At 42.5% G+C, this 16,145-nt stretch overlaps 1 protein-coding gene across 1 annotated transcript in view; it reads left to right on the top strand.

Moving 5' to 3' along the window:
• Positions 1-16,145, top strand: part of Dcaf8 (DDB1 and CUL4 associated factor 8) — a 46,836-nt gene that overhangs the window by 20,510 nt on the left and 10,181 nt on the right. The window contains 5 exon segments of the mRNA XM_032915515.1: positions 3,941-4,331; positions 4,333-4,588; positions 5,534-5,674; positions 7,095-7,189; positions 10,702-10,812. Of these exon segments, the coding sequence (XP_032771406.1) occupies positions 3,941-4,331; positions 4,333-4,588; positions 5,534-5,674; positions 7,095-7,189; positions 10,702-10,812 (994 nt within the window).

The following is a 16,145-nucleotide window of genomic DNA, read 5'->3' on the forward strand; positions in this document are numbered from 1 at the left end:
GAGTTCATTGAAAAGAGGTTTTATTTCTTCAACAGACTTGACAAATGATTGCTGCAATCCAAACAAGCAGACAGTCTGAGGTGCTCTAGCTTTGGCACGTTAAACATTAGACCTGGACCCAGGTAGCTTATACTAGGATGACACAGTTGGTTTGTCTTCCTCTCATGACTTACTTGTCAGGTAACTGTGTACTCGTCTGAGGCAAGGAGACAACAGTAAGCAGTCTTAGAGTGGTTTAAAACCTTTCTTCCCTTCCTTTTTCCAAACCTTGACCTTAGCTTGGAGATTGTGCTTATATTGAGTATAAACATTGTTCAAGTGCTCAGTGCATGATTTCTTTGCTAGGTGACAGTGAAGCATTTAATTGTAAGCACTGAAAGTCACCCAGTTATGTAACAGTCCCAGACTATACCAAACTTCTCTAGAACTGCTTAGAGTAGCCCTGCTTTTTATCAGCTTCATATGTTTCTCAATACAACTGTTTGATCGCCCAATAAAGACACTGAAAATGTGTCTAAATCGTATGAACATTTTAAATTAGGGTTGGGCATGTAGCTTCAGTGGTAGAGCTCCTCTAGGCAAGTACAAGGCTTTAAGTTTGATCTCTGACATCACGGAATAAAAGAAAAAGATTATTATTTTTAGTAATTTGTGCCTGTAATCCTCAGTTGAGAAGCTAAAACAGGAGAATCTTCGTGAGTTTGAGGCTAGTGTGGGCCATATAATGAGACCCTATCTAAAGACAAGCTAATTGAAGTAAGTTAAAATACATTTGCTAGAAAAGGGATGAGAACCTGTATAAGTGATCATAATGACCAGTTTAAAATCCTTCAAGTCCCCTTTTCCTAAGTTTTAAGAACTGATAGACTGGCTAGTAATACAGCTCAATGAACAAGGTTGTTTGCCACCTGGTTGATGACTGAGTTTGGTCCTGAAAACCCACACGGTAGAAGGAGAGAACCCATTCAAGCTGTTCTTTTATGGCCAGATGTTCACTGTGACACACACACACCAAATAAATAAATGCCATGGTAATAAAGAAAACTTTCTGAAAGAAAGCAGTTTAGGGGCAGGAGGTCAGTGCTTTCCTGACATGGGACATGACAGAGGCCAGTGTGTTCTCTTGTCATTTATTTACCATCTTTCAAACAAAAGGGAGGGTGTGGCAGTCCTCCCTGAGAAATTTTCTCTTCTGAGATTTTTCTGTAACTGTTTAGTCTTTTTCTATGCCTGTCCTAGCTCTGAATAATGATACAGAGGCTTAGAATTATCTGCATGCTTATGCCCTTAAATTAGGCTGCTCCCCAGTTAGCTCTTATATTAACCCATATGTACTAATCTAAAGCTCTGCCATGTGGCTGGTCTTGGTGGTGAATCTCCTGTGTCTCTCTTTCCCCAAGTTCCTCTCTGGGAGGATGTCCTACCTATTGTCTCTTGCCTTTATTAACAGGCCATGTCTTTATATGTTGGACAAGAGATTATCCCTACATTGTTCATTTGAGATAGATCTTCATGAAACAGAACATAGCCTAAAGCCAGGTGTGGTGCCCGGTGTGTACCTGTGATCCCAACACTCAGGAAGGAAAAAAAGAGTGCCACAAATGGAGGTCAGCCTGGTCCACATCATGAGTTCTAGGCTAACCAGGGTTATCTCGGAGGCTCTATTTCAAACAAGGCAGAATCTAAGGTAGTTGCATCACACACACTTTTTTTTTTAAAGAAATATTGTAGAAATTTATTCTTTTCACAATTTCATGCATGCATAAAATATATCTTGATCATATCTACCCATTTTCCCCATTTCCTCTGACTCCTTTCACATGTCTTCCTCCAACCTTCATACTGTCATAGTCTTTTTTTTTTTTTTTTAAAGAACCTGCTAGATTTAGTTTGTGCTTCTAGCAGTCACATGGATGTGGGACCATCCACAGGAGTGGGGGCAATCTACCAGTTGCTGTACCCTGAAGAAAGGTGATTTCCTTTCCCAGCAGCCATCATTTGCCAATGGTTGTTCAATATAGGACCTCATAAGCACTCCCCCAGTTATACTGGAATCCTAACTGGCTTGATCTTGTGCAGGTAACCACGGCTGCTTTGAGTTCATGAGTGCAGTGGTTGTCTTGTCCAAAAGAAAATAGTTCTCAATAATCCTCCCCGTTTTCCAGCTCTTGTATTCTTGCTGCCCCTTTTGTGATAGTCACTGAGCCTTGGTAGGGAGTTTATAGAAATGTTGTATTTATGATTAAACACTGAATAGTCATTTATTCTTAGTGCCTTGATCAATTATAATTCTGTGTTAACCATGGCTCACTGAAAAAAGAAAGAACACATATTCGTAAATATAAACAGGTATTTAGAAGGTAGTTTGACGTGTCCACACTTCAGTGAAATAATAATAATAATAGGTTTTCCCCTATGGACCCCTGGAGCCATGACCTTTTGACTAGGTTTATTACGAGTAAATTCCCTCCTATGAAGAGTTCCCTTCTGAGCAACCTCAGGAAGGGGTTGGTTATCCCTGTGACAGTTGTACCACTATTGCATCAGTGGGCTGTGGTCAGTATTGTGGCATCCATGCTCCAGCATTGCATAAAAGTAGTGGTGGGGGTTTTTTTTGTTTGTTTTTTGGTCTTATTTTCTTTGCCTGGCTTGGAGTTCACTATATGTAAACCAGGCTGGTCTCAAACTCATAGAGCTCCACCTGGCTTTGCCTCCCAAGTACTGGGATTAAAGGTGTGTGCTACCATGCCTGGCCATTGGTATATTTTTAAAATTTGGGGAAGGGGGATTTATTGTATGTGTATGGGTGTTTTGCCTGCATGCCTGAAAAGGCAAGAAGAAGCATTGGATCCTCTGGGACTGAGATACAGATGTATGTGTAGATGCTGGAGATCAAACCCAAGTTCTCTGGAAGAGCAGTCAGTACTCTTAGCCACTGAGCTGTCTTCAGCCCATTGGTGTTTCTTCTCACAAAGCACCCACTCTTCCTTTGGCACTGTGAAAATCAGCCAGCACCGAGGGAATGGCCAGGCTAGTTCCAGCTCTATTTTTCTGTCCTATAATGAAACTGTATGATTTCTTTAGGGGTAGTCTTTTACCATCTAGTTTTGGTGGACAGCCAACAGCAATAGCCATTGTTATTTTGGGGTCATCATCCCTTGACTATAACCTAGGGAAGTATGCCTTACAAACCCTATATCCTGACCTCTATAGATACTCCAAACTAAACACCTAGTTCTAAAAGTTTGAAGCTAGGGTTCTACAAAAGAGAGAGTATATGTGATTTTTTTTTTTTTTACAGGCCTAAGTTACCTTACAGGCACACTTCTCAGATAGTATTCCAGTGCTTAGCATCTTTTCAAATTACGGTTTTTGTGAGACTTGGCTTTTTTGAGAGTGTGTATATAGCCCTGACTGGCCTTGAACTTGGGGTAATCTTCCTGTCTCTGTCTTCTGAGTATGGGAATTACCAGTGTGTGCCACCATGCCTAGTACTTGTGCAACTTTGATCTTTTTTTTTTTTTTTTTTTTTTTTTGGTTCTTTTTTTGACTGGGGACCAACAGGGCCTTATGCTTCCCTAGGCAAGCGCTCAACTTTGATCTTCTTACTCTTTTATTTAAAACCAAGATTTCCACTCAGAAATTCCCCCATTCTCTTTTTTTGAGACATGTAGCCCAGGCTGGCCTTAAATTTGCTGAAACTGACCTTGAACTCTTGGATCCTCCTGCCTCTATCAGCCAAGGACTTGGACTACAGGCATGAATGAGCATGCCTGACTAGAAATTATTCTTTATAAACATTGGAAAGTAAACACATTTACTGAAATTTGTTTCTTGGTCTCTTTAGTGTGGTTTTTTTTAGACCAAAGTGGAAAATCTTGCTAATCACTGCCCTAATTGACTTTCCTTCTTTTTCTCGCATCTGTCCACTAATATTCAGGAAGCCTGTCTAGCAGTCCAGAAGAAATGTCTGGAGCTGAGGAAGGGAGGGAAACATCTTCGGGGATTGAAGTAGAGGCCTCAGACCTGAGTTTGAGCTTGACTGGGGACGATGGTGGCCCCAACCGCACCAGCACAGAAAGTCGTGGCACAGACACAGAGAGCTCAGGTGAAGAAAAGGACTCTGACAGCATGGAGGACACAGGCCATTATTCCATCAACGATGAAAACCGAGTTCACGGCCACTCAGATGAAGAGGAGGAGGAGGAGCAACCTCGGCACCGCGTCCAGCGCAAACGGGCCAGCCGTGACCAGGACTCATCAGATGATGAGCGAGCCCTGGAAGACTGGGTATCTTCAGAGACAACAGCTTTACCCGGCCTGCGCTGGCAAGCCTTCCTGCGCAGGGGCCGGGGTGGGTTCAAGTGCCGCCGTGTATGAGGCTTGTGGAGCAGAGTCTTTGCCTGGCGTTTTCCGCCTGCAGCATGGGCTTGAGGGCCATACAGGTTGTGTCAATACTTTGCACTTTAACCAGCGTGGCACCTGGCTGGCCAGTGGCAGTGATGACCTGAAGGTGGTAGTGTGGGATTGGGTGCGGCGGCAGCCCGTACTGGACTTTGAGAGTGGCCACAAAAGTAATGTCTTCCAGGTAAGGCATAGAGACGTAATAGCAACTGAGGAAATCAAGCATGAGGTAGACCGTTGAGTTGTTGCCTAGAGCAGAAGATGGTAGCAAGTTGTGATTGGAATGAGACATCAGGACTTGATCCAACTCTGACTTCATGGTAATACACTGAGAGACCCATGGCAGCCTTTTGCTTCCTTGTATGTAAGGACTTTTATTAAGTCGAGTGTGGATGGGATACTTAAAACTCGTAAAGGTGCATTGTACAAGGCGGTGGAGTAGAGAGCACAAGCTCCTGACCCAAACCGCTCGGTTGTCAGATCCTGGCCCTGGATCGGTTTGGACAAGTATTAATCTGTGCTCTGAGTCTCTGTATCTATGAAACAGGGCTTGTAACACATCTTATCAGCGTGTGCATGGACTGGGAAGGTAGCTCTGTGATCCAGCACATGCTGAGACTCTTGGCTTTTTTCCCCAGTACTGTAAAGGAAGCTAAGCAGGTAGATTCATTGCTGTCATTTAATTACATTTGGTAAGATTTGGCTAATAATGATTATTCTATGGAGTTTCTACACCTCCGTCCTGTACTCCATACTGATAACTCACCGCTCATCCAAAAGAATGAACTCTTTAACATTCTTCCCAGGTTTCTTTCCTTTTGTGACAAGTTTAGATTTGTTTGATAAAGATTGTCCTTGTTTATTTCTTGCTTTTTCCCCTGTAAGGCATAATTGTAGTTTGCCATAGTGTTGAATTGTGTAGTGTTCATCCTTCCAGAGCCATCTGGAATGTGCATTCGTAAGTGATTTCCTTTCTCTTCCTTCTGGAAGGACTTGGGCCTAAACATCTGTACCCAGAGCAGGAGAGGCACATCAGTTGTACACGGGAAGAAGGTGACAAGGGCTCCTCACACGTTCTTCTCGGAGAGTCACCTCTAATTTCTTTTGTTTTCCTTTTTTAATACTCCAGGCCAAGTTCCTTCCTAACAGTGGTGACTCCACCCTGGCTATGTGTGCCCGGGATGGGCAGGTCCGAGTCGCAGAACTGTCTGCTACACAGTGCTGCAAGAACACCAAGCGTGTGGCCCAGCACAAGGGAGCATCCCACAAGGTAAGGAGGCTTTGTATCCAAGATTGTGAATCCAGGTCCTCTGTGGATCTCAGCCAGTACATTCTTTCTTTCTGTCCCTGTCACGTCCCTTGTTGTGTTTAGCTGCCTTAAAGTTCCTGAGAAACAAACATTTAAGGGACCCTCAGCTCCTTACAGTACTTGGTTGATTATCCCTAGCCCCTGACTGGGTGTGCTGGCTTATTTATACCTGTAATCCTAGAACTTGCGAAGTTAAGGCAGGATTTATCCTTTATGAGATCAGAGCTAGCCTAGGTTATGGAGTGAGACAGCCTTAAACCCCAAAATAAAAATAAACCTAGCCCCAAGCTAGAGTCATGGTTAGTTGAGAGATCCTTGAGTTTCTGTTGTCTTTTTTAAACCCCTGAAGTTTACTCTGATTGTTTTTAGATCATTTTCATGGTTCCAAGGTGCTGGGGGTTAGATCCTCAGATGTGGAAACTCCTGATTTTCCTACTCTCCACGAGCAGCCTAAAAATAGTAATGTTATTAGAAGCTTTATTTAGAGCTGCGAATATAGAGAGGGCAGTGAAGATGGCAGCCAGTGAAGCCCTCAGAGCTGCCCAATGTCAGGGTAGACACCAGAGTTTCCATACCATGCAAAGGAAGGCTTAAACATATCGAAAAGACCCACCTCTTGAATTTTTTTCCTCTCTAACTTCTTTGGTTTTTAAGTCACATTCCCACCTACTATATTTAAGATAGTAAACATTTAACTCTATATTTTAGAGTTAAAATATGGGGACTGAAAAAGGAGAGAAACATCTGTATTATTTATAGATTTTATTTTAGAATGAACTCTCTTTTTTCTTTTCTTTTCTCTTTTCCTCCTCCTCCTCCCCCTTTTCCTCCTCCTCTTCTTCTCCCCCCCGTCACACATACACACACACACACGCATGCACGCCTTGACGCACGCGCACGCACACAGTTTCTATAGCCCTGGCTGTTCTGGAACTCACTTTGTAGACCAGGCTGGCCTTGAACTCAGAAAAGATCGGCCTGCCTCTAGGGCACTGTGATTAAAGGTGTGGATCTCCTCTGCCCACTTTGGAGTGAATTCTCAGTAGTTGATGTTTTTCCTTTGCTGTCAAATTACCTGTCCTTTGACCTGTATAGAATAAATGAGCTATCTATCAACTCTCACAGTAAAAGTGAATGAAGCTTAAACTATTTCTCTTATGATTTTGCAACAAAGTAAAAAAGTTGGATGTCACTTGCTCAGACTTTTTTGAGATATAGTTCTCACTGTGTGGATTAGGCTGCCCTTGAGCTTACGAAGATCCTCTTTTCCATGCCCAGCCTACTATGGCATTTTAACCACTTCCCCTCTTAAAGGTGAGTGAATGAACTCTAGTCCACCTTGGTCTTCAGAAGCCACATTCTTTCCCTTTCTCTCCTTCAGTTGGCCCTAGAACCAGACTCTCCCTGCACGTTCCTGTCGGCTGGTGAAGATGCCGTTGTCTTCACCATTGACCTAAGACAAGACCGGCCAGCTTCGTAAGTTTAGCCATAATACCTTCTTTTGTTTAAGGTTTGTTTTATTTTTATACTTTAATCTTAGCCAAAGGCTTAGAAATGATGGCTTAATTTGTCTTAAATTGTGTGTGTGTGTGTGTGTGTGTGTGTGTCTGTCTGTCTGTCTGGGGATATGTACACTTGAATGCAGATGTCCACAGAGGCCAAAGGCATCTGATCCCCTAGAAGCTAGAGTTGCAGGTGATTATGAGCCACCCAGCATGGATGTTGAGAACCAATCTCTGGTTCTCCGCAAGAGGCGCGTGTGCTCTTAACCTCTGAGCCGTCTTTCTCGCCCACAGTCATGTTCTCTTTACGGAACTCTCTTCCTTGACTTTGAATGCTCCACATGCCATCGTCATAGTGACCGCTCAGGTTCCCACAAGTATTATAAGAGATAGCTTAAGCTTCCTGTGTCGGTTTCATGGAGCGAAATGCTTAATCTACCTTTATTTCTCAAAGAAAGTCCAATTTTTATAGGTAGACTTTAGTAATTTGATGGTTTTCTGTTCTCCATTCACTTAGTTACCTACCAGTCAGTTTAACAAAAGAAGCACACTTCTCTACAGTCTGGCTTAGAGATATGGTTCTATATATTTTCAGTTAATCACATATAGAAAAATAATGGGGGCTGGGGATTTAGCTCAGTGGTAGAGCGCTTGCCTAGCAAGCACAAGGCCCTGGGTTCGGTCCCCAGCTCCGAAAAAAAGAAAAAAAAAATAATGAAAAATCTTGAAAATAAGATTGATGCTACAGTAGGGTTTTGTTATACTATAAATCATTTGTGCACGGAAGTCCTTTTCTAACTGTGTAATGCCACAGAGAACAAAGCACCTTTTTTTTATTTTGCTATTTGTGCCTGCGTGCGTGCATGTGTGTGCGTGGGTGTGCGTGGGTGTGTGTGTAGGTGTGTGTGCGTGCGCGAGTGCAAGTGTGCGGTATGTGACTTTTTGCTTTTCAATGATCTCTTTTTTATAGATAAGGTCTAATGGAGCCCAGGCTTTCTCACAGTTTATTCAAGGATGACATTAGTTTCTAATGATCTTATGTTTGCCTCCCATGTGCTAGGATTAAAGATGTGTGCCACCATGCCTGTCTTCTGTATTCTTTTAATTGCAAGCTGTATAGATTTTAAAATCAAAATCTCATGTCCAGAGCAGTTCTAGGCTCACGTAACTTTGATCATGTAGAGAAAATACTAAACTTATTTCTTTACAAAGAAACTTGTTATGGTGCTTGTCTTTTTCTTGTTTCCATTTTCATTATTCCAAAATGAATAAAAGCTTAAAAGACAAAAGTTGAAGTTAGGCCCTTTATAGTTTCTTTATGTCTTTCCTATAAGCTTATTAATCTTCACAATACCATATTTGACAAATTGACACTTAGATCTAGGAGAAGTTCTATAAAATTACTGTTACTGTGGGCTAAATTATGGCTGGCTAGCTGCTACTTATCTAACCAAGGTGTTGAGGTTCCCTAGGGCTCTCTTGGGCCCATGCTGTGAAGTCGTCAGAAGACCATGCTTCTGTGTTACAGCCAGTTCTGTTGAAGTGCTCTCCATTGCACGTAGCTGTCTCAATTAAGCCGTCCTCTCCTGATTTGCCTCACATAGGAGAAAAGGACGCTGTTTTCTTTAGAATTGTGTTCTAGAAAGCAGTAACTCATTTTCCAATGTGTATGTGTCCTTTTAGTTTTTAAATTACATGTATTTGTGTGTGTGCATGCACAGTAGACATGTGCAGATCAGACATTAGATTGAGGGAGTTGGTTCTTTTCTTCTTCCCTGTGAATCCTGAGGACCACACTCAGATTGTCAGGCCTGCCTTTACCCACCGAGTCATATTTTTTTGCGCCCATTTTTTAAAAAACAATTAATCTTCGTTTGCTTGTTTACTTGTGCTGAGGTGTGCATGTGAAAATCAGAAGACAGTTGGGGGAGTCTGTTCTCCTCCTCCCTTGGCTTGAACTCAGGTTATTAAGTATGGCAGGGAGCCCACTTACCACAGAGCTATTTGCCAGCTCTCCATCTTTGTCACTAAATTTGGAGCTCATCAAATTGTAAAGACTAAGTGGCCAGCAGCTTTGGGGATCAGCTGTATCTGCCTCCTCCGTAGCAGTGGGATTAGAGGTGCACATCTTCTTGTCACTCAGGCACTTGTTTTAGGATGGCAGACACTTCACTGACCCCATTCTTTAACCCCAAAGCCAGGTTTTCATCTACTTCCTTTTTTTCCCCCTAAAAATCGGGAGATAGACTCTACTTTCCAGACTTCGTAGCTCACTGTCCTGTGCTGCTACTTTACTTATGGGTATTTACATGTGCGATGTCTGTGCACCATATGTGCATGTCCAGGGAGGCCACCCCCAGAACTGGGGTTACAGACAGTGTCGAGCCACCATGTGGGTGCTGGTAATCAAACTCAGGACCTCCGGAAGAGCAGTCAGTGCCCTTAACCACTGAGCCATCTCTCCAGCTTTCCTATATGGTACAAAATGATGGATTATTATTGCATATAATACAGTTTGTTCACTATCACCTCTAGATTCTTCTCTTTACCCCCTAAAACATCTTCCTTTTCTTTACAATCTTCCTCAATTTTTTTTAAAGATTTTATTTTATGTATTTGAGTATGCTGTGGCTGTCTTCAGATACACCAGAAGAGGGCATCAGATCCCATTACAGATGGTTGTGAGCCACCGTGTGGTTGCTGGGAGTTGAACTCAGGTCCTCTGGAAGAGCAGCCAGTGCCCTTAACCACTGAGCCATCTCTCCAGCCCCCTGCCTCATCTCTTTTTTAAAAGACAAGTGTCATGTAACCGAGCTGGTCACTAGTTCTTAGATAGCTGAGGGTGACTTCAGTCCCTCTCTTCCTTCCTGTTCTGAGTGCTGGATCGCAGCTACGCGCCACCTACCCAGATGAGGTGGGGCTAAGGATCGATGTCATGGCTGTGCTTCGGCTGGGACTAAATGCTGGGATAACAGACATGCCACTTCTCCTTCCTCTTGTCCTTCCCTTTCCCATCCCCTGCATGGGAGAAAGTCACGGATGTCTTTCTGACTCTGGCTCAGTCACTCAGCACGATGACTGCCAGCCTCTGCTCTTCAGACAACACCAGACCACGTCTTCATGTTTTCCCCACTCCTCAGAGCAGCGTAGTGCATTTTCTTATTTTGTAATTCAGAATAGAACAAAACAAAAACACCTCCTTTTTTTGGTACAGATTAGAATTTGATTTACTAGTCATGTCTGCATTTACTCTGTTGATTTTTTTTTTTTCCCCCCACTTTTCATGACCATCTTGGGTCTTTCAGGGTTTTTTGTTGTTGGTGCTAGTTTTATTTTTATTTTTGAGACATTTCTCTGAGGCCCAGGCTGACCCTGAATTCAGGTAGTGAATCTCTTCAGTGCCGTGATTACGGATCTGAGCTGCCGTGCTGAGCTCCCCCTGGGTCTTTGGAGAATATAACTGTATTCTTTTTCTACTTTTTGAAGGAAACTGGTGGTGACAAAAGAGAAGGAGAAGAAAGTGGGTCTGTATACAATCTACGTGAACCCTGCCAATACCCACCAGTTTGCAGTGGGTGGACGAGATCAGTTTGTTAGGTGAGTTCATCAGTCTTTTGAATGTTTGAGAGTTTGAGACTTAGGATACATTGTATATTGCCAGATGCTCCCCAATGCTAAGTTAGCAAATTGTGGAATCCTTTAATACCTTGTTGACCATTTTCCCCTTTTGGGAACTGCTCAAGCACCTGTGAGACATTCTGTTCCCTATTACAACAGCCGGAGGAGTTTCATGTTATGGGGAAGTGTCCTTTTCAAAGTTAATCTGTTTTATGTGCATGAAGGTCTGCATATGTGTAACTGAGCATCCTTGAGTGATGTTTGAGGAAGCCAGAGGATGATTTGCCGTCTTTCCAATCCTGGGATTATCGTGTTTTAAAGAAATGATCACACTTTAAAGAATGATAAGATTGTCCCACATAGTGGCTAAGACATGAACCCATATGTGCCTTCCACTATTTTCCTAGATAAATCGATGTTGTACTAGCACTCTTTTCAGATAAATTTAAATTTAATTTTTGTATTAATCTGTGTGGCTGTGACACAGTAGATGAGGGTGTGTATACCACAGTGTATTTAGCGTGCACGTGGAAGGCGGGAGACAACTCAGAAGTCCCTCCTTAACACTTGTTATAGGAGTCAAACTCAGTCCGTGAGGCCCGCATCACTGAGCACCAGTGTGCTTACCCAGTTAGTCCTCTTGTCAGCGCCTCACGGCAGCTTCGAACAGTGGTCAGATTAGAGGGACTTTGGCGGGAACACTCTGTAACTAAGGATTTTCGCTGCTGTTGTTCTGAGTCACTGTTCTTTATCTGCAGTGATATCTTTGTTGCTGTGAACATCTGTTTTTAACACTGGTATTGAGACATACTCAGGGAAAATACACCATTCTTTCTACCTCACCGCACCAGCTGTTCTCCTCCTGACCCACATTCGCTGCCTGCCGTATTTTGACTACATTTCTACATTTGGGATTTCAGTTTCAAAAAGGAGGGATAGCATGATTAGAAAGATGGTGTTTTCCTTTTCTGATCTGCTGGTAGTTGAAATTCTTCTTTTGTAATGAAAGCACCTTTTTGTAACTATTGTGAAATTACTTCATTCATTAGAATTATGAGACATGTTTTCAGAAAACATGGCTTACCTTTTCAAGAGTTCTGGACAATTGTTACTCTTTCAAAATGTATTTCTTTTATTCAGTCTTTAAACAAATATCTTTTTTTTTTTTTTTCTTTTTTTCGGAGCTGGGGACCGAACCCAGGGCGTTGTGCTTCCTAAGCAAGCGCTCTACCACTGAGCTAAATCCCCAACCCCTTAAACAAATATCTATGTGTGTATTTGGTCTTTAAATATATAGCAGTATTTTATGTGTTTATATTGTGTGCATGAGTCTTTTGCCCGCATGTATGTGTGTACATCATGTGTGTGCCTGGCACCCACAGAGGCTAGAAGAGGGCTGTGGATCTCCTGGAAATGGAGTCTGGGGTGTTTGTCAGCTACCATGTAACATGTGGGTCCTGGGAGCTCTTAGCTGCTGGCACAGTTCTTTAGCCCCTTCACTACTTTTATGTAAGATACTGTTGATCAAAAGGCTGTTGTCAGAACTTTCCTGGGTTAAGCTCCATACAGTAACTGAACTTCTAGTTGGGTTTTTTCCTTGAAGAAATAGATTGCTTGAAAAGTCTGTTATGAAGAATTTAACCATGAGGATCAAGATGTTTACAGAGCATAAAGTCCCAGTGCCCTGTTCCACGGCTTATCATTTCCCAAGGTTCAAAGTAAGGCTGAGAATTGTTCTTAGCATTTCAGTGCACAAAGGAATAAAACACTCGGATCTTTCCTTTCGTTGGCGTCGATGTTTTCCATCTTTTGTGCACCCCTGGTGCCTTAGTAGATGGCAGCCTGCTTCCTTGACAGGAGTGCATATGCGTTTTTGAGCCACACTGATTCTGCATGAGCACAGAGTCCTTTTGGTACCCAAATCTCTGGCGGGTGTTATGCTCATCTCAGTTTCGCTGGCAGTTCTTCAGTCTAACTTCCTGAATGTTGTTGGAATCTTTATTTTCTGGTACAGATTGAAGACATACTAAATACTTCATGTGGTATAATAGCACCATGGCTTTTACTACTGGCCTGAAGGAGTTCCTGCAGTTTCCTTTCAAGAAAGAAAAGGAATACAGAGAACTAGCCTCAGGATTTCACATCATTATTGCTGGGTTTTATTTTAGGGTTGTGAAAAAAGCATTTGAAGGCAGGTTTAGGGAGACATGATTACCCCCACCCCCACCCCGGAGCTGGGGACCGAACCCAGGGCCTTGCGCTTCCTAGGCAAGTGCTCTACCACTGAGCTAAATCCCCAACCCGCTCCTCCAAACTCTTAAATCAATCTATATACAGTTTAATCATAGAAACTCACACTTTATTGTCTCCACTTGATAATTTCTCTTTTTTTCCACTTGTTAATTTCTTTTCCTTTTGTCTGCTTTGGCTTTAGATAAAAATCATGTCTCCCGGGTTGGGGATTTAGCTCAGTGGTAGAGCGCTTGCCTAGGAAGCGCAAGGCCCTGGGTTCGGTCCCCAGCTCCGGGGGGAAAAAAGAAAAGAAAGAGTTTGGAGGAGCATGGTGTAAGAGCAGTTGTCTACTGTGTTTGAATCCCTGGTTAGAGCCTTAGCACTAGAAAGGAGAGTATCAGGGATGAATCCTTTACTGGTAAATTGGTAGTTTAGTTGGCTGTCTTGTAAACCTACTACTGTAAGATTTGGGCTAGGCCTTGGTTCCTAAGGTGGCACAGTTGGTAGATAGTGCCCCTCTCCTTAGAGTGAGAATAGCACATTAGAAGAACATCAGAGTAAGGTCAAACAGGGGTAAGCAGTCCAGGGTAACGAATCAGAGGCTGCCTGAAAGCTTACAGAAGGCTTTGAGAAGGATGCTAGAGAGATGGCTTAGTTGATATGACTTACACACAAACATGAGGACCTGCATTTAGATCCTCAGTGCTCCCATAGAACTAGGTGGGCATTGTGGCAGAGACCATAGACCCAGCACTGGATGGGCAGAGAGAGCACCACAGTTCAAACTGCCTGCAATTCCAACTCTGGGGATCCAGCGCTCTCACCTCTGTGGGTACCTGCATTCATATGCTCATACCCATATTCAGGCATATGCACAATTAAAGATCTTTTTAAAAAATAAAGTTTTATTGGGACATAGCCATGACTAATCATTTCCGTGTTGCCGACCAGCATATCAGTGCTCTGATGACAAGAGTTCAGCCAGGCTGCTTGGTGCCCTGCCAGGGTTTTCTGTCTGTTTAACAGTTGCCAGCCCCTACCTAGTCCGGCATCCTATTTTATGATTAGAAGAAAAGAAAAATAAGTATTGCCTAAAAAACAAAAAACAAAGAATAAAGAGTACTGGGTGCTAAGGGACAGAGTAGTTCATACACACACACCACCCCATGGGCTTTGAGTATTTAGTACTTTTGCTCATTTGCTGACACTAACCTTGATGTGATGGTGCTGGTGGTTGGGTTTGTTTTAGACAGGGTCTCACTGTAGTCCTGACTGGAGGCTCTTCCTGTCTTTGCGTCCTGAGTTCTGACATTACAAGCATGTGCTACCTATCATGCCTAGTCACTGAACTTTTGAATGGGTTAGTGGCGTTTGAGCTCTGTTGATTTACAGTTTTTTAAGAGCTGTTGATTGAGACTTAGTTAAGAGAGAAAAGTTGACAGTTAATAAACTTACTTAGGAGTAATATGACCCATTTTCCTGGATATTCTTTTTATGCAGAGTATTTAGATATTGCCAGGAACATATCATTTATTCATTTATTTAGCATTTGTGGTATAGGAAAAAATATAAGGTATCTGTAACTTACACAGTATTATTCAAGTGACTATTTGAACTCAAGTCAAACTAAAACACACTGGAAAGCATTTCACTATGTTGCAGTTTTTGTTTGTATACAGAAAGTATTAAAGACAGTTGGATAATTAGTATTTGAGATAAAAAGAACAATGTAGGGAGAGGTATGGCAGTAATGATGAGACTTTCCTTTTTTAAATTTTGAGACACTGTCTTATGTAGCTCAGGCTAGCCTTGTACTCTGTGTAGTTGTTGCTGGCTGTACACTCTTACTCCTACCTTATGTCTCCAGTGCTAGGATTGAAGTGTGGGTCACCATCGTAGCTTGATCACAGACTTGTTGCCTTTGGCTTGTTGGGTGGTAATGTGTAGGCCTTAAGGCAGCTATAGGTAGCCATCCTAAGAAGTTTGAACTTTGTTTTTCGGTAGTGTTCAGAAATTAGTGAAGAGATTTAAGTAGGGCACTCATATGACATTTTGCATTTTGGATACAATTCTGATGGCAACATGAATAGGAAAATCAGAAGAAATACCATAGTAGTGGAGGCAGAGTATGATGGAGGGACGTGGGAGGAGCAGATATAACCAGAGCACTGCACCCAGGGAGAGGAGCTGGCAAGAAGTAAATTAGTTATAAAAGACAGAAAATACCCGAGGAGGAGTGGGAGATGAACGTGATCGTGAATTCATGGATGAGAGTGCCAAAGAACTCATCAAAATAAGCATCTCAATGAAAGAGAGATTGTGCATGAAGGAGCTGATATCTGGTTTGCTCATCTGTGTTAAGGATAGTGTCACTGACAGACTGAAGGCACAGGGATGATTTAGAAAGAGTTTTGAAAGGAAAATGAGTTTGCTTTTGGACAGCCGATTTTTACAGTATCTGTTAAGTACATGTAAGACTAAGGCACAGAGTAAGAGACACAGATTTAAAATAGATTTCCGGATGTCAGGAGATGTAGGTAAAGCATGGAAATGGAATTTTATCACAGAAGAAAGGACAGTAACTGCCCTGATTTATAGAGGATGTATTCCCTGGTTAGCTTTGAACCTCTGCATGGTACTGAACCCGGAAGGTGCTGTGTGTGTGTGTGTGTGTGTGTGTGTGTGTGTGTGTGTGTGTGTGTGTGTGTGTGTGTGTGTGTGTGTGTGTGTGTGTGTGTGTGATATATAAACCTATGGAAGTGTCTGAGTTAGGCACAGTGGTTCAGTGGCAGCAATGGCTAATAGTAAAGTGGGTTGCTAGAGAAACACAGTAATGGAAGCTATGTAACATTAGTATACTAGGTTTGTTGTTTTTCATTCAGTGTTTTGACTATAGTTGACTATAGATAACTTCAGGACATTGGTGGTTTGGTGATAGTTTTTGTGGCTTATGAGAGAAAAAACTAGCCCAAAAAAGTTAAAGGAAGGAGGGATGGAGTGGTGGCTCAGCAGTTATGAACGCTTTCTGTTTTTCTAGAAGACCTGGGTCCAGTTTGTCATACCCACAAGGCAGCTCATAA

Source organism: Rattus rattus, chromosome 10 (genome assembly GCF_011064425.1).
Source record: "Rattus rattus isolate New Zealand chromosome 10, Rrattus_CSIRO_v1, whole genome shotgun sequence".
NCBI lineage: Eukaryota > Metazoa > Chordata > Mammalia > Rodentia > Muridae > Rattus > Rattus rattus.